Genomic DNA, 19,238 nt, shown 5'->3' on the forward strand with positions numbered 1-19,238 from the left:
CCCCAAGCTGATCCAGAGGAAACCAGACTTCCACGAGCTGTGCTTCACCTGTGTGCCACATCCCTACAGCTCGGGCAGGCCTGGGCTGGCACAAAAATACCTCCACACAGGTCAGATGCGGCCACCCATCCTTTACCTCCAGGCCTGGGCCACAGGGGAGGCAGGCTGTGTCACAGCAGAGCCCATACCTCACAGGGAATGCTTTCTGCACAGATAAAGGTCACGACTAATTGGCTTTTCTCTAAACCCTCGCCTGGGTGTTCACACTGAGCACTTGTGGGTGGTGCTGGTGCCTACTCGAAACCATCGCGGCTGGCTGCGCTGCCCAACAGGGCTGAGAGGATGAGTGGGATCTGCCCACAGCCACCTACAAGAGTTACTGGGGAAGAAACCAGCCCCCAGTGCACACATACCTGTGGTGCTGGTTGCTAGGACGGGTCGGGTCACCCAGCAACCCCAATCCCACGGAACGGGGGGCTCCAGATAAATGCCTGGGGGTAGAAAGGGCTGGCGCTGCCTACGCTGTGGGTGGGAGCGCATTTCCCACTGAAAAGGGAACGCAGCCCTTGGTTCCCATACCGAGGCAGCCCGGTAACACTTCTGTGACCCCAGACACGCTCCAGGAACAGCCAGAGAAGCTGGCCAGACTGGCACACTACAGCCAACTCCACAGAGATGTCCTAAGTGGATGTAAGCTTTGCACCTAAAAAACAAACAAACAAAAAAACATAAACCCACTGCTTCGCAAAAGCCATAAAAAAAAAAAAAAAAAAAACTGATTACCTAGGTCTGCTTCCTATTTTCACTTCAAATATAAGCCATATTTCTGCTTGAGAAAACATCCCAAACAGTGCAACATAAATTCAGGAGCTGTGAGACAATGCACAAGAGCAGAAAATTAAGTAGAACGGCACTGTCCAGCGAAGTAAGATGGATTAATCTGTTTGCACCGAAGAGCAAAAGTTAAACATGTAAGATTACATTTTGAGAATTGAATTTTTCATTCAAATAAAACCAAGAATTGTGGAAAAAGAGGAAAAATTAGATTTCTTTGTGACAGTAGAGGGGATTGTATATGAAACTATAGGCTAGGTTCAAATAAATAAGTCATAAACGAGGCCAGCTGAGCTATCCCAAAGAAGCTTCCCTTATGCTGTATCTGTAAGATCTAATATTTTTCTGAAGCATCACTCTCTGGAATTAAGTCATTACAGAAGATTATCGGTGCTGGATGACTGCACAGAGAAGACAACAAACCTTGAAAATTCAGAACTCAGAAGTGAGGAGAAAGTATTGAAGACCTATTATTTTACAAGGCCTCAGGCAGAGGTCTCAGAAACTTAAGCTTTCTGAGAGGCTGGGATTCGCTGCTCTATTCTGCCACAGCTAAGTACGTACCCTAGCATTTTTAACTCACTAACACCGTTTTAGTTCTGAATTATCACTGTTACCAGGTGTTAGTAGGAGGAATGGTAAAGCTTTGGTGTAAAACAGTCCTACAGCAACGAACCTGTTCAGCGGGATGCACTGAAAACCCGCAAAGGGGAGAACAGCTTCACGCACCACGGGGGACTGATGAAGCTAAGTTTTCCCTGCGCCAAGCTGTCTTCAGCCAGGCTGAAGAGCAGTGTCTGGCCGAGCACATGACAGGCAGCCAGCCCAAAGAAAGAAGGAAATTAATCTGCCCTCATTCATACAAAGCCCGAGCCCTTAAACAAATCCTTGAGCGTCTACCCACTGTGCGTCAACATAAAGATGCTACTTTGCCCCTTTTCGATCTGAGAAGGAAAAGGTGAAGTTTTTTAGCCCTCTTGCTCTGCAGAGGAACCAGCTACCGCTGGGACAGTCACTCACAAGCTGCTGTCTGCAAGCCCGAGGCTCACTGTGCACGGCCGACTGAACCCCTTTCACACGGGATCGGGACGATTCCCAGTGGCTCCTCAGGGCCGGCCAGCCTGAGCCAGTCCCAGAGCTGCCTGCAGAAATACCTGCCATGAACTGCTGGTCCCCATCGCTGCCTACTGGCTCCGAGGGTACATGGGGAAAGCAGCCGCGGTGCCTTTGTTAGTGCCTCGCACTTCCCTTTTGAGCAAGTGCAGGGCTGGAATTACACGGCAGAGAACGCTCTGCTGTCACCAGGACAGACCCACACGTGACTGCATTTCGCTGATCGACATTAAGCAAATGACAAACGTGTCCCAAGCAGCTCTAACCCCGGCCATAGAGGAGTGTGCCCGATGCACAAGTAATTCGGCAACTTCAATGGATGAAAGCACCCACCAGTCGCATCGCCTCCGAAGTTGTTTGTGTTGACAGCGGAGCCGGAATGAAATTGCCACCCTTAAAGCACTGAGCTCTCTTAAGCTGCGTGTTGCAGCCAGTTAATTTTATACACCACAATCCAACTGTTTCATTCTGATAACACCTAAGGCCACTAATTAAGGGCTTAGCTTGACTGGCAATGTGCAGACTTGTTCCAACCAGATGCTCCCTGCCCCAAGGAGCTTGCTTGCAAGCAAAGCTTACAAAACAGACACCTACACTTGATCCACTACACAACTGCACGGGGACACAAGAGTCGAGGAGGGATTTGGAAGAAAAGCACTTGTCTGAGAACCCCCTGCCCCAGGTTGTGGGGATGAACGAGGTGTTTTTTTTGTAGACAGCTCACTGAGTCGGCTGGAGAGCACTTCTGAGGGCCCAGTATCAGGCCTCCATCTCGAACTGCAACCCCAGGACACACATTTTAAAAGCCACCCCAAACACTTTGACTTGTACTTCAAGAAGGGCTACCAGTCCAAAGCTATGAAAGAAAATAATAAAAAAAATAATAGGCTTAATACTGGAAAACCAGCCAAAAATTCAGGTCTTGAGGCCTCTCTCACTGTCCTTATTTGCAGCACGTCGCTACCGTATGGCACAGCCTCCTTTCCTCACTCCTCTCCCCTGTCCCACAAAGCCTGCTGGGAAGATCCAGATGCCACCTGTTATCAGAGATAACCCCTAACCTGTACGTTCACATCTGCTGCTGGCACTCGATTTCTAACAGCCAGACAGAAATTGAAGGTTCCCAAATCTGGCCTAATCTCTAGCAAGTAACACCAGACTGTGGAAGCAAGAGGTAGAACAACAGGCTGAGACATAAGGCTCCCACTCACATAGATATTAATTAAGAAAAAAAAAAAAAAAAAAAAAGGAGGAAAGTCCATTACTATCACTCCAAAGCATCCTGGATTCGCTTACTTGAAGCAATGGCAACCGCTCATCTTCTGCGAGGGGGTGAAGACTAGAAAGACCCATCACAGGCACACGTGATCAATTCAGTTCAATTTCAACACGGTACCAAAATGAGATCTTCAGAGCGGGCAGACATTTCATCCCGAAAAGGTTCCCAAAGCTTGGATGCCAACCCAAGGCCAGTCAGATCTCCCAAGTTGACAAAAATGAGTTGACAATTTACCCAAGGACGGTCTCCCAGGACTTTGCCTGATTGCAGTGCTGTTGCAAGCCTGAAACACAACAGCAGTTTGTTTTCCCTTGAATTTGGGAACTTCCAACAAAGGTCATAAAGTGCAAAAGCAAGTGGGTAATGAAGGAGAACAGCTGCTAACCACGCTGCTTTTAAAGCTCAGCAAGCTCTTGGTTTCGGGGGTAGATGGAGATTAGTACATACCCAACCCAAACTAGCTGCTCATTCTCCATTACACTACTGCAGACGTGATGTTACGCTCACACCTAACTTTTCACCCAGTTTCAGTGACAGCAGGATGGGACCTTTTAAACAAGGCACATACCATGCATGCCAAAATACGCGCACACCTGCACAGACCTCAGCCACAGCTGAGGATGAGGCAGTTGAGAGGACACGAGCCCAGCCTGCGCCTGGCAGCCCCGCACACATCCGAGGGCAGGGCAGAGATGGTGCAGCACACCCCGACTCACTGCGGGCTCCACGCACAGCGCAGCCACGGGAAGCTCACCGCTTGTGGCACCTCTCCCACGTCCACACCTGCAAAGAGATCAGGCCCAACACCTACGAGAGAGCTTTGCGTGCTCCGTTAAGTGATTAGTATGCTGGTACGAGGCTCAAATAAGACCAGGCAGCTGCACAGGGTCCCCAAAGGCCTACAAAACACACATAAACCCAGGGTTTGAAAGTCTGGCTTTCTGCCCGCATGCATGTATACCAGTCGTTGTACCACTCCCCACGGCAGGCTGCAGGGCAGCCTGATGGGCTAGACATTAGGCTTGCTTGCAAGTGACAGCACAAGCTTAGGTCTGTCTTCTCAGCTGAGCCTGCAAAAATGCGGACCACCTGTTTCCAGCACAAAACCTTGGCACCAATGAGAACAAAATGGCTGCAGATACCCACTCCCGTGGGTTTCCCTGAGTGCCCCCAAGCATCCTGAAGGCTCTATGTGTCCCTGAGAGCTCCTTCCAGAGCATCTCATGGTTTCACAACTTGCGGAGCCAAGAGAAACAATTCAGTTAAAGGTGGTGACCCCAGCCACAAGCCCCAGAAACACAGCATTCAAAAGAAATCCCCCACTGCGCCTGCACAGAGGTGTTCTGCACTGAATCCGTTCACCACAAAGCAACATCTATTTTATTTCCAACAATGAGATCTAAATCTTCCTTCCCTGGGAGGGATAGGATCTTCTGGAAGAAGTACGCGGGCACAGAAAATTGAGGCAACATCAGCACCCTTCCTAACAAAGTTGCCATCAGCCTGTCCAGAGCGACCGTGCAGAAGTGCAGACGCGCTGCAATCCGCCTCTGTGTAACACATACAAAAGGCTCCACCATAGCCTGGTATATGGAGCCCCAGCCCCCATCCCAGGCAACGAGGGCTGCCACTTTTCCCACATCCCTGCTTGGATGTGGGGCCAGGCACTACACTTCCAGCAAGCACTGATGCGGGTCCAAAGTAACTTTGCTGATTTGAGGGGGTACCCCTCGATTCTCAGCACTTTTGCTGAATCAAACCTGGCAACCTTTTGTAACAGAGCTCATTGTGACTCCATGTTTGCCCCCCTCACATACGGTTCAGAAATTCCTCCATGCATTTAGCAGGAAAGGTTCGGATATTCTTTATCCCGGATCCATGATCCCAGCTTGCTGTCTAAATGCTAAACAAGGACATAAGCAGAGTTGGGAAAGCCACGGGTGAACGCACGGGGCCAGCCGGCAAACTTCAGCTCAGATTGCAGCCTCCTGGACCAGAAGGGAGAGCAATGCAAATACTGAGCCGAAAGGCACTGCAGGCAAACCTTGTGCCCAGCACCCAGCACAGGGGGTTCAGGTACAGCACAAAAAGCTACCTGGAGAGCCACGCAGTTGCCTCCGCTGCTAAAGGCTCACCCCGTTAAAAGCAAACACTTGTAGAGTGAGAAATGCCACATGCATTTGCCTTTACCTGCCTTCTACCTGTATCAGCTGCTGGAGCAGGCTCGGGGGGGGGGGGACGACTTCACAGCAGGAGGCAGGGAGCTGCTGCCAGCCCCGGCGCCCGGGACCTGTCCGATGCAGAAGAGAGCTTACCTTCAGCTGGAAGGGCTGGATTTCGTTCAGAGTCTGGCTCCTGAGCTTTTCGGTGAGGACCTTCAGCATGGTACAGAGCCGCCGGGGGGGGCTTCGGCACACGCACGCACCGAGCGGCTGGGCTGGGGGTTGGGGAGTGGGAGTGGGGGGGGGCGCGGGCGAGGCCCCCCCTTCCCAACACCTTAATAATAATAATAATAAATAAACACCAAACTTCCCTCTTTTTTTTAAGGGGGGTGGTTTTTCCCTCCACGCCTCCTGAGGAGCCGCCGGGGCCGCTCACGGCAGCCCCCCCCCCCTCCCTCCGCCCGCACCCCCCGGCCCCGCACGGCCGCGGCCGCCCCGCGCTCTGCCCGCAGCGGGGCCGCGGCGCCCCTTGGGCGGCCGGGGCGGGCCGCGGCGCTGCCGGGGCCGGGCCTCCGCTTAAAGGAGCCCCGGCCCCCCGGGAGGGGAAAGGAGGGGATGGAGAAGGGGTCTAAGAGGCCGTGGGGGTCGCCCGGAGCCACGGGGGGAGCCTCCGGACAGCGGGGACCGCCGCGGTGCTGTGAGGGGGGGAGCGCTGCCAAGGGCTGCCCCGAGGGAGCCGCTGGAGGTGGCCCTGCCTGAGCAGGGGGACCCACAGAGGGTCCCGCACACCTCACTGATCCCCCAGGTCTGAGGCACAGCACTGGGTGCTCAGGTGGAAGCCGCCACCACCACGGCCTCTTCTCCTGCACCAGCCGCTTCTCCAGGGCTCCGTGTCCCCGGCCAGGTCCCCAGCACCTCCCTGGCCAAACAGCCAGCAAAAAGTTACCGGGGCTTGCCCGATACGCTCCCAGCCACTCTGACCCCACAGAAAGTCACCGGCAGGTTTCACAGAGGCACGAGCTTGCAGGACTAACAGAGGGCTTTTAGGCACTGCCGGCTCCATGCCCTGTGTCTGGGTGAAAGGCTCCCTTCACCTGCTACCAGCCCCCTGGGGCCAGCAGAGCCTTGTGTCCCAGCCTTTCTCCTGGGAGAAGTTCGGCAGCCTTGTGGAGGGCTCAGAGCTCACCTACAAGCTGTGGAGCAGCACAGGCTGGTGAACAGATCGGCTGCTCCTTCTCAGCCAGCACGCCTGTAACAAGATAAGGAAAGGGCATTTGTAAACTGCTGGCTGCAGAAGAGAAAAATATCTTCGATTTAGGGGAAAGGGACTCGGGCCAGCTCCGGTTAGCAAAGTGCTCTTCTTGAAAGACTGCAAGAGGCACGGAGTCTGAGCCAGAGAATGACGTCCCTGCTTTCTGAGCAGTGCCACCTCAGATGCCTGCAGTAGACTAACTCATTTGTAAAGCTGTATTTGCTCTCTGAATTCTGCATTCACACTGTGGATGTATTTTCAGGTGTTTTTCCCCTCCCCAGTCCACACCAAATTGAACTCACCATCCAACCTCAAGACCCTAAGTCACCATTCATTGTCCTAGGTTCTTCTGTTTCCTTATCGTGTGAACACAGGACAACAGGTAACTGCATATACCAGCTCACCAGCCTGGCACCCTGCCTCTGACAGGAGGGAATAAGAGGCCAGAAGAAAGCAGAAATCCTCCATATAGGCATGCAGCAGCACATCTGTCGTGAGGTATGAGTTACTCCTGACCCCTAGCTGATAACTAAGGTACATCCAAAAGCCTGATGACTGAGAATCCATCTCTGAACACAGTACAGGGATGCACTGCTGCAGCCAGCAACAAGCAACTCTAGAGCCCTGTAGTGAAAGAAGCCCCTGCAGAGAGAAGAGCTGCAACCTGTTGTCACAGCTCTTCCTCCTCATGCGATCCCCGCCCCAAAAACAAGGCTCGACACACGAGCTGGGCGCAGTGGGCTGTGCTGCTGCACCATGCATCAGAAACACACACACGGGCTGCAGAATATTACCAAAATAGCAAAATACTTTCCAGGAGCAAGTTTTCTCCTTTTTCCAATGGAGAAAACTAAGACTGGGAAAAATTACTTTCTGAAGTGACTTTCTGAAGGTCACAGCGGAAAGCCGTGGAAGATCCAAGAACACGAGCTGTACTTCCTGGCCCCTGGCTGCATGCTCCCAGACTGCCCCAGCGTGTAACCTAGCCTGTTACCAGATCACACTGCTGGAGCTATGCAAAATTCAGTGGTTTCGCTTCCCAAGCATTTCACGTGATCAGTTTGCTTGGCTTTTTGGTTCCTGTGGGTTTCTCACTCCTGGGGTTTTGATCTGAACACTGGGTTCAAACCAAACCCAAATCTCAAACCCCGTCAGAGAGGCCAAGTTTCCTCTGGTCAGTTGATAAAAACATGAAAAATTCATTGCATAACATTTATGACAAGGCCACACGCCTGCTCCAGCATTGCTCAAAAACCTGTTTAAGTTCCTGGCAGCCAGGCCAGGAGCCAAAGGAAGGTGGGTGGCAAGCTTCCCCGCAAGAACACATTGCATTGTGGTGACAGAGAGCAAGAGGGCTGTGGCAGGATCCTGCTTCACTTCCACAAAACCCACGTGTCACTGCCTGCTGCTGGCATGGAGAAAACACTCCTGGAGAACTGCATTTGCTCTTGAGGTGCTGCAGCTTCCTCCACCTTCCCCAGAGAGGATCCTGACCAGCAGGGTAGGTGCAGACAACGCAGTGAGGATTAGTTTAACGCAGAGATCCCTCCGAGCTGTTTCCCATTGTGCCCGGAGGACAACCCAACACCTCTGCACCCTGTGCTCCCCGTTGTGTACCGCTCACACCGTGAGACGCGAGATCAGGAGTGTGTGTGGGTGCAGAAGGCCCCACCAGGCAGGCCCAGCCAAGCCTGCTCACGAGGAAAGGGGCGCTGGTTTCACCCCTGGAAACCACCTGGGGATGATGCCCACCTCGGGCTCCCTTCCCCTGTGCCGCAACAGGAGCGTGCCCCGTCTGGGAAGAGGCTGAAGTGCCATCTATTGGGCATCGCCCCTTATTACACCAGGAGAAGGAGATCGGTGAACTGGAAAAAAAAAAAAAAAAATCCATCCATCTCCTCTCATTGTGGGCGACGTCCGAGAGGAAGAGCAGAGCTGCAGCCAGTGCCGGGCACAGAAGGAGCACCCGCTTGCCAAGGGAGAGCAGCAAGGCAGAAGCGGGATGAAAGCTGAGCCTGGAGATGTGGGTGCAAAGCCAGGCACGTCTTGAACAGTGCCACCAAGCAGGACCATCCTCCAGCTGCCTCAGCTGCAGTTCAGCGTGCATCGGTAGAAAGCAGAGAGCCCATAAAAGCCATGAGAGTTTTTTGCAGAACAGTACAACTGAGGAAAGAGGCAGCTGGGGCATTCTGCATGGCAAAGGGCACTGGGCTCTGCCCACGAGCCACCGCCAGCCTTTCACAGTGGGCTACAGGTGCCCACAGGTGGAAAGAGGCCACTGTTACCTTAACAGCTACAAACCAGATGGCAGATCCAACCCGAAACTGAACCAGCTGTGGTCACACAGACACCTCAGACATTCAGGGAGTGTCAGGAAGGAGTGGTCACAGCTGGCTGACACTGACAGGCGTCTGTCCCCTTTTGGATGCCTGGTGCTTCTGAGTGATGAGCCATCCAGGACACATTCTTTTGTGGATGCTGGTTTGACTGACACAAGTGGGAAGGAAGCAGAAGAGAAACTGAAGAGAAAGGTGTTCCGAAATTAATGACCCCTACTATTTGATGGAGAAGCACTGACCATGCTAGCACAGGCCACATGAGTGCAGTAAGAAAAAGATGATCCTCTTAACAGCACTGCTGGGCAGCCCCATACCTGTTATAATCAATCCCCTTGGTGCCTGCTCTCACCCCACAAATGATTAGGGCCAATTGGAAAGTCAGCATGTGGCTAAGGCACGGAGAACCAGGGAGAGACAGCATTGCCATCAGTTTACACGCTTCTCTAGCTGGTGCTGCCAACATTTGTTCCTCTGCAAAAGGGGACCCTGAAGGGGCCCCATAAGATCCACGGGGCTGTGGGGTGCATGGGAGCACTTCCAGGGCAGCAGGGCAGCCTGGCTCCTCAAAAAGGCAAGCGAAAAGGAACAATGACTTCTGGCTGGAGGGTCTCTGACCTCCTCTGCTCCAAATACACTCACTGCAAACACCTGATGCCTATTTCTTCTCAAACACCTCAGTGGTAACAATCCCAAGCTGGGATCACACAGCAGTCCTGAGCCCTGCCATGCGGTCAGTCTAGAGATGCATGGACCATCCACTCTGTACATCCCACCCCCCAGAGAGGGCCAGGCTACTCATCAGCTGCCTCAGACTCAAAGTCCTTAGGTCAAAGACAAGAAACCTCAAACTACAGAACGGCAGCATCGGAGAGAAGAGGCCTAGGCTCCTGCAGAAGAAAGAGTGCGAGGAAACAAGCACTCGCTCTCTGCAGAAGGGTAAAATATTATTATGGTTGCTAGTTTGATGGGGGAAAATTCCTTTTCGGAACTTCTCGGCTGCCCAGACAGCCTCTGGGCTCATACCAAGTGTATAAACAAGACAGCTTTTGACATCAAAGAGGGTTCCCACTTCCTCTAGCCGGGCACCCCATCTAAATCTGCTTTTATGAGCAGTTTCAGTACTTCCAAGGAAAGTGGGGTTAAAAAAAAAAAAAAAAAAAAAAAAGACATGTTCATATTCACTGGGGAAAGAAATTCCAGGAAGAATTTCCAGGAGGAGCAAGTCTGATCCTGCTGTCTTGCAGTTCATCCCTGGCGTGAGCAGGGTGCCTCGGTGCGAACAGCCTGGCTGCACTCACACCGTGACCTGACTGAGCCAGCCTGGGGGGCTCCTGGCCACAGTGCCTCACACAGGCCTGGCCAGAGCTCTCAAATTCCCATCAAAAAATACCAGCCAGACACCAGTGATGTTTCACAGAACTGCCAGGACTGCCCAGCAGCCTCACGCACCCCACCTCCAGCTCTTCAGTCAGGGGATGACAGTTCTGTGTCCACCGAAGCCATTGGGCAAACCTGTGCTGTGGAGATGCTCCTAGTGCGACAGGGAAGGCTGGGGAGAGGCACACGAGTACTGCCTGAGGCCTCTGCAGCAGTAAAAATATAGTAGAGTCCTCAGAGAAAGGCTCAGAAGTAAAACACACGGCCCTTAAAATAGCTGGAGAAAGAGTGCTCTCATGACTCAGGGTTTGTGGCCACAAACCAGTCAGAAGCCAGCAGAAGGGGTCCGAGCACCCAGTCAAATGGCACTTGGAGGAGGAGAACAAGACGACCTGTCCTCAGAAGCCTCTGCCCCAAAGGCAGAGATCACTAAACCTGCCAAGGAAGACTTCTCTAACAAGAATAAGTCACAAGCCTGTCATCTGTCCTCTGCTTTCTGAACTCCAACGGCACGCTGCATCTGTGCATTCCCCAGGCTCTTCTAAAAGCCGGGGCCAAATGCTGAAACCTTTATCGGTTTCTTACAACGACAGACAGTTATTGGCAAGCTCTCTGCCAGAAATCCCAGTTGGAACAGTTCTGCAGGCAGCATGGCTGTATAAACAAGGATGAAAACGGCCTTGGGAAGGAGGAAATGAGTTCGGGATCAGAAACAGCAAGCTCTGCATGCAAGCACGCTAGCACTAAAATTAGTAGGAAAAGGGGGCAGGAGCGGAATAACGTCACGGACATTTTACCACACACTCCTCCCTGACGTCCCTTTGCTCCTAGGGTAGAGCCTCTGAGCTAGGAGGCACTGTCAGAGCAGAGGCAGGGGCTGGCTGGCTCCTGTCCTATAAACCTGACCCACGGAGGGTCCCCGGCTGGGAGAAACCCAGTGAGAAGCCGTGCACGCTTCATCTTGCCTGTGTTACACACCAGCCGTCCCCAGAGGGCACAAGAGACCATGACTTCGCCTCCAAAGCAGCTCAGCCCTTCCCAGCCAGGCCTGGCGGGTGGGTGAGTTGCTTGGGGGTTTTCCCAGCTCTGAGTTCCCGTGGGCTGATGGCAGGAACTGGGATTGCCACAGAGCAGCTCGGAGCCGCTTCGGGCTGACGAGCACATACGCAAGCACCTAGCAGGAAGCTGCGCCTTGCTAGCCAAAGGTCTGGGTGGCTCCCAGGCAAGCAGCCAGGGGCACGATCCCAAGCTCCACATGCTCCCTCCTCAGCGCTTATGGCCCAGGACAGTGTCCCCAAATCCCACCCAGGGCTGCCTTCTCGTTGCCCAGCACTGTGCGAGGGGCACTGCACTTGTCACAGCCCGCCACCAGGGTCCTGGCCCTCAACAGGTTCAGAAGCAGGGCCTCTACATAACCTGACTGCACTCGGGTGAGGCAACGCAGAAATAAATTAATTGTCTTAGCTTCCACACCACGGCCAGCATTGCTAGATTTATTCAGTGATAGTTTTCTGGAGTTTGTTTCTGAAAATCTTTTCCTACTCAGCTGTGTCCTGGGTCCCTGGTAGGCGGGCAATGAGCCCAGACACACAGCATCAGCTCCCCCAGGTGAGCCTGCTCACACCTCACACAGGAGCACATGCAGCAGGTGCATGGGATTCAGCCTCTGGGAGACCCACGTAGCTGTGTGGCAAAGAACAAGAACGACAGCAAATCATCACCACAGCACCAGAGCCATCCCAATACGTACACTCACGTTGAGCAGGCTGTGGGCGGGACAGACAGATGGACACCCAAGTCATACATCACGTAGTGCAGTGGTGGTCCCACCAGACTCACACAGGTAACAAGATACTCATTATGTCAGTGCTCATCACCAAGCCCTGACCTGCGTATTCTGATGCTAATGTGGTGTCTGCGTTGATGGAAATGAAACTCAGGCTATAGTAAGAGTCAAAGAGGTTAACAGCCAGAAAGAGGTACAAGAATAGAGCTATGATTAGACCAGACAGATGGGTCAGGCGACTTGGAGCACTCTAATTCTCATCCTCACCAAAGAAATTATGTTCCTGCACATAAACGTAGGTTTGCAGCTGTCAGACACCTTTCTGTGCCACTCACACAGTGAACATTCAAGAGCACCGTTCCCAAGAGATGTTACACCACCGGGACTGGTACAACTGAATGCATTTGCGGTGGTGTTCCTCTGCAAAATCTCCCGTAATTTCATATAGCAAAATTAGCATAATCTTACAATCTCCAGGTTTAACCTGAAGGCAAAGAATGCTCTTTTCTACACAGCCTGGTGAAAATTAGGCAGCCTTTGAAAAATTGCTGTTTCATATGTTTTTTATTTTTCCCCTCTTATGTTTTGGGTACCTTTGTTCCTAAAAATATAACAAAAATGTTAATTAAACAGAGTTCACTGTTGTTATATGCCACTGTCACGATGGCAGTGATGATACAACGGTGTAATTACAACACACTTTACCTTCCACAGTGTCTGCTGTTTAGGAAAAAAAAAAAAAAAAATCTCTAAAAGATCATTATCACCAGGAGTCCATGCTTCTTAGCTAAGGTGGCAGAAGAGTTAAAGAACCAAGGCCCATGTCCACAAAAAAAAAACACAATGCTCCATAAAATGGATCTCAGGAGAAATCAAGCATCTAAGTCCAGGCATGCAACCCTTAAACCCCTGCCTAATCCCTTGGGCTCCCAGACTACGTCTATACCAGTAAATTAAACGTGCCTAGGACTGTTCTCTGGCACCGAGGCCCCTGGCACAGGATGGCTTGCACCCATAACATTAAGCTCTTTAATCCTTCGAGCAAGACAGTCTGATCCAAAGTGGTTATTGGGAACAGCCCCTGGCCCACGCTGACTCCCTGAGCCATGCCTGGGAATTGTCTGGAAGAGTGTGAACTGGCACGGGCCAAACCCATGGCAAGAATAAATTAACAGGAATCAGCTAATAGCTTCATAGGCAATGGAGATGTAGCACCACAGAACACTTGCTGGCATCCATGTGTCCACAATCTGTATCGCATAGAGTATCTATGCGTATACTTATATACTGTGTGTATATACTTCTGTAGAATTTTATGTACTTATATCAGGAAAAAAAAAAAAAAGTATCAAGTTTGGCCTGTGTAGGAAGGATTTCTTGGCAGGAGCGTGGTGGATAGGCGTTCACGCTGCTGGCTGACTACTGATCAGCAGTCCCGGCTTCCAAGCGCCTTCATCCCTCCCTTCCGCAGTAACCTCAAGTTTCTGCCTTCCCAGGCAATTTTCCCCTGAATCACTGAAAACCTGGGGGTCAATTTTCACAACTGGGTTGCGCGTGGTTCCTCCACGCTCAGAGGTGTTTGGAGAGCGACTTTTTCTGCGATTTCTGTGTGGATCTCCCTAACCCAAAGCAGCTGCGGGTGGGCACGGGGCTCCCCTCACAACCCCCCCCCCCGCCCAAAGCCACCCGGGCTCCCGGCAGGGGGCAGCAGCGGCTTGCAGCAGCGGCCGCCCGCGCCCGCGCAACGGCTGTAACGGCCGTAACGGCCGCCGGGGCGAGGCTGCCCGCCCTGAGGCGGCTCAGTGGGGCGAGGGGACGCCACAAACACACACACAGGGCGCTGTCACCCCCAGCAGGGACACCCCAAGGAGCCCGCAGCTCCCCCGAAACGCCACCACATCGCCGGGCACACCGGTGTGGGTACGCCCCGGTGTGGGCTCCCCTGGCGGCGGTGCAGCCCGTTTCTCGTCAGGAGTTGGGACACCGGGGCCGCTCGCAAGCCCCTGCCAAGAGTTTTCCCATTGTCAGGGCTCGCCGAGTGCCTTCCCCTTCCAACCCCGCTGGGTTACGGGAAGCGCCGCCGCCGGCACTCGGCAGTGTCCCCAGGCCACCTAGGGCAGAGTGGGATTGTTCCAGGAAAGGCACGTTAGAGCCATTGCACACCACAGAGACGATTCTGACTCCTGTTTTGCCGTTTGCAGCTGTTTCCCTTACTGAAAAGGGGTGATCGCATATTTTTGACAGCATAAGCTAGTAGAGAGGGGAAAAAAAAGCTGTAGCACTGTTATCCAAACTCCAGGGCACAGCCTGGTCTGTGGCGACAGAGTTAACCCACAAGCAGATGGACGGGTCACCTGCACAGCACCACCGCCTCCTCCAAACCCTAGGAAGCTCGATGGGGGCAAACAGCCAGGGAAACACGTTGTCTAAGGCTCAGAACAAGGCCATAAGAACCAAAAAAATGGGATTACAGGATGGGCTTTCATTTCCCAAACCCTCAGTCACATTTCTGAACCCCCGAGCCTCATTGTTTTCAATACAGCAGCAAGCATCTTAGCACCTGCACAGGGGCTGGATCATCGTGAGGAAGGTCACCATGTAGGCACACATTTTAATTATAGATGCTTAAAACAACAATCGGATCTTTTTATGATCATGACCTCAAGTAAAATCAGAATGCTGATTAACCGGAGGAGGAGAACACACCATTAACGAAGGTGATGAAAGGGGTAAGCTGGACTGTGAGGTTCACGTTCTCTTTCTTAAGGCTGGTTTATGCTGCAGTTTTGCAAAAGCTAATTAGCTTTTAAGTACTCTGGCTCCCCAAGCTGCAAAAGGGAGAGAATTGCCTTTTGCACAGCAGCAAATGTGAAATTTATTTAAATAAATAGCACTGGCAAGGCTCGTGGAAATTGTCAGATAAAATTTGTCACCTAAGAACAGAGTACAAAGTAAATACAGCCGATAGCTTTATCGTGAGGGGAAATAGCAAATATCTTTGTCTTCATGACGCTGAGAAATATGAAGAATGAACAGATCCTTTTCACATTATTCCTTGCATTCACTTGCTGAAACACTCCTTATTAGATGTTTAATTTGCTACTGAATAGGACTCAAAAGAGCCAAAGTGCTATTTTCCTAGCACATCTAACACAACCCCACAGAGAGTGAAACGCAAACAGAGAAACAACCAGAAGCTTTCTTGTACCATCAAAGATGTAGGAAAAGAAGCAAGGAAAGGTGGCAAACCACAAAGCTTGCCCAACAGAGAGGCCAGGAGAGGGGAGAGAAGCATCAAAAGCAGCCACAGGCATATAGGAGGAAAGCTCTAGCGAGTGGGAGGAAAGCAACGCGTAATACAAAAATAAAGCCCCCGGCCCATTTGGGCACACTCAGATTAAAGGGCAGGGGCCAGCCAAACCAGCAGCTATCTGGGAGCTCTTCCCTGGGGAGCAAGGCACCGGGCATGTAATAAAACAGCTTCAGGCACTTCTGTTCACACCCACTCGCTTTACTACTCGCTCTTCAGGCGACTGGAGTCTTCCCCCCGGGATGGCTTTCCCCAGCAGCCTTACCTGAATCCTTAAAGACAGGGCTGCCTCATTCTGCCTGCGGAAACAGCAAAGGACTGCGCCCACCACACCACCCCTGCCTGCTCCAGCAGAACTGCTAAGCTGCAAAATTTGGTGGAGCAACTTCTTAAAGACTTCCTCATCACAGGGGTTTTTAATCAAATCCCAGGTGCTCAGACTACAAACCCCGAACTGACCTAAAACATGACCATCAGAAAGTGATGCTGGCCCGCTGTGCTCTGTAATCACAACGATGACAGCACACAGCAAGCCAGCTCTGAGTGGGACTGTGGTGGTGCACAAACAGGAGCTTCTCCTGGCTCAGAGCTTCACCGGAGAAAGCTAGTCCCTTGCTTTCCTAGATCGGAGAGGCCTGGCTCGATTCCAGAGAGATTAAAGGTGCTGAGCTGGGAGGGAGGGGAGGATCAGATCCTGTCACTAATGAAGGACTGGTCGCAAGCCTGCGGAAGGAGTCTATTCCATTGTAGGATATCTCCCTTCCCTCTGGGAAGCGTTGGCCTGGAGGAAGGGTCTGAGTTCTGTGTAATTCTTCAGGCAGGTCGTTAGGCAGGAGACTGGTGGAGGAAGCAATTTCTTCAACCTCTTCTTCCTGCTCCTGTCTCCGCAGGCTTCTTGCACCGTGGAACAGAGGTGTTACCTGCGCGCAACCCTCACTGACTGCTGAGTGTTGGGAAAGCTGTGACTTCAGAACCGGTACGAAAAGGCCACTGAGCTGCTAAAATCCCACAGCATCCGAGCCACAGCAGCCAGCTTGCTCCCTGCACCTCCTTCCCCTGCCATAACAAAAGGTGAGCAGCCCCCAAGCCGACGCTTGCAATGCGGAGCAGTTGAAATTGCACAGGGCCTACTTCCAAGCCTGTCATTGTGCAAGTCTGGGAAAGGCACCGACCCACCCCCCAGGTGAAACAAAACACCCACCAAGCAGCAGGCTGGCTTGTCTGAAGGAATTAATAGCTATCAAATGATTTCGGTTCCACACGGTCTGTCAAAGCCATTATCGGGAGTTTGACACTGGCTATCACCCGCTCCTCCAGAAAGAAAGGGTAAAGAGAGGCAACACCAGGCAACTGCAGCATGACCTAGCCTCGGAGAAGGATTTGACATCGTGCAGATATTTAACGGCAACATTTATCCAGCAGGACTGACGTTCACTAGACTGGAACCAGGCAATCTGGTGTCTCGTAGTCGCCCTCTTAGCTCCTAAGGCTCAGAGCCCCGAAAGATTTAAGCATCTAAAAAATGTCAGGTGCCTGAAACCTAACTACCTTTGAAGAGCAGGGCCTCAGGGTGAGCCTGCTAACCAGCAGAGCCGAACCCTGTGCCACGGGGAACGCCAGCCCTGATGTCTCACCTGATACCTGGGGGGAAGCAGCCGAGGATCCGGAGCCCACCTGGTTAATGAAAACAGCACAGTATCTTGCTCCTTAATAGGGAGGTATAATCAATGTTAATCTTTTGGGTGTGCTACTAAATACCCAAAGGGGATGTTTGTTTTGCAATTTCCCTCTTCCCTAATGGCAGCTTTTCCCTGCCCTGCACAATCAGTCGCCCTGCAGTTCACAGCTATAAATATTTTTGCTTGCTTGATAGCTGCAGTCTGTCAGTGTCTTCCACCTCGAGCTTCACCTCATCCATTATCCAGGGCTGCCTTGTGACAGAGCTCCCGAGCTGACCTTCTCCTGTTACGGTGCGCGGGCTGTTGGCGTTGTGCAGGCTTCTCTCCAAGCTCTGGATGCCAAGCTGATCCACACCAGGCACCTGAGGGAGCAGCATCAAAGGAGAGCAAGCTCCTGCCTTGGGCAACTCGGAGGAGATGCGAGCTGTTTGCCTGAACCACCAGAGACAGCAGAGATGTCCATCTCGGAGGAAGATGGATGAGACAAGGAGACAGGGCAGGCTGAGGAGGGGCACAGAGCAGGAAAAGGACAGGGGGTGGTGGTGAGAAGGGAGGGAGGAAGCATGGGGTGGGGGAGAAGTGAAGCAACGCAAGCAGTGGGGGAGAGGCGTGGTGTCTAGGGAGGAATAGGGCTTGAAATAAAGGAGCAGGGTACCTGACGGTGGGCATGGCTTAAGGTCAGGGACGAAGGCTAGCTGAGGTGAGGAGACAGCGTATGTGGAGGGGCAGATATTAAATGGAATAAAATGAACACAGCCACGGGTATGGATGGAGAAATCTAACTGCAGATACACTGAAGTTCCAGCTATGCAAGCAGTTTTGGAGTTGCTATATGGTGGACTTAGCAAGGGCCCAAAAAAAGATCCAACCCCCTTTTTTGGGGGACTCAAGAAATGTCTTAACGTGATGTCTGTGACTGCAGAGGATTAAACCTCATCACCCAGAGATTCTTCTCAGGCATAAAGCTTGGGAGGCTCGGGGATAGCTGGTGAGTAAGCAGCAGAAGAAGATAGCGTTAGGATTTACGGAGAGAAAGGAGCAGGAAGGGTCTGCAGAGAATAAGAATGGATTAAAGGAAGAGGACTTTTGTGCTAGCATTGTTCCTGGCTTCTTGGGCAGCTGTGTGCAAGTGCCCTAGATGAAGCTGGCTTTGCTGCAGGCTTTCCAGCTAATGTCATTTTAATTTCTGACATGTCACTAATGGAGAAATATTTAACATGTATTTATTCAACACCACTAAAAATACCCCGGCAGTCATGGGGGAAGGAGGACAGGGCTGATCAATGGGGGGAGGCAGGGAGAGGACTCTTCTGTAGGGACTCGGATGTGGTGCTTGCAAATGGGGTTTGGAAAGCATCTCTCCCAGAAACCTCTGCCGTGAAAACCTGCTGCCAGGCGTCACACCGGATCGGGGAGGGAAGTAGCTCTGTACCTGGCAGATCCTCATTAGGAACAAATACTGTTTCCCTGGTAATGAAGGAAAGGCTTAATCCATTTTCACTCCAGGTGTGTTCAGTATGCTCAGCGGGGTGAGTCCCTTCGCCACTGTTAATGCTCGCTGTGTTCGCAGCGAGAGGTCGCCCGGCAGGTCTCGATGTGTTTCAGCACGTCTGCAGAAAGCAGGGGGCAGTGGGTCAGCTGGGAGACAGCTGGGGACGTCACGCTCTTCCCCCTTCTCCAGCGTGGTGCAAAGCCACGTTGCTGGCTCCTGTCTCGTGCTCCTCCCTCGTCTCTGCACGGGGAGCCTTGGACCTACGAGGAGGGGTGGCTGCATCTCGCCCCACGGCTGGGCAGTGCTGGGAAGAGGATTTAATCCTTCCCGGGCCAGCAGAGACCGTGAGGTCCTGACTCCTCCAGCCACTGACTGGACTTTTGGTCCCAAAGACCTCAACAGCACGGAGAAGCTCGTTTGCCTGCAGTGTGCAGCTCTGTCCCTGGGCTTGCTCATTAGAGATGGACTCGCATGAAACGCTAAGGCTCGAGCCTCCATGAGCACCAACGGAGTTCGGATCCAGACGAGACACTGCTTGGATGCTTCGGTGATTGGCACCTTAGAAATTACACAGATAGACGGAGCACTCTGGAAATTGATGGGACTTTGCAGCTT

At 52.3% G+C, this 19,238-nt stretch overlaps 1 protein-coding gene across 2 annotated transcripts in view; it reads right to left on the bottom strand.

Annotated features, from left to right (window-relative positions):
* Positions 1-5,818, bottom strand: part of LOC311207710 (uncharacterized protein) — a 50,734-nt gene extending 44,916 nt beyond the window's left edge. For both annotated transcript variants that reach the window (XM_084283915.1, XM_084283914.1), the window contains exon 1: positions 5,542-5,818. In XM_084283915.1, coding sequence (XP_084140041.1) covers positions 5,542-5,610 — 69 coding nt within the window. In that variant the 5' untranslated portion in view covers positions 5,611-5,818. The remainder of the gene's footprint in view (positions 1-5,541) is intronic.
* Between the last annotated feature and the right edge of the window lie 13,420 nt (positions 5,819-19,238).

Source organism: Netta rufina (assembly GCF_964035555.1).
Source record: "Netta rufina genome assembly, chromosome: 3".
Lineage (NCBI taxonomy): Eukaryota > Metazoa > Chordata > Aves > Anseriformes > Anatidae > Netta > Netta rufina.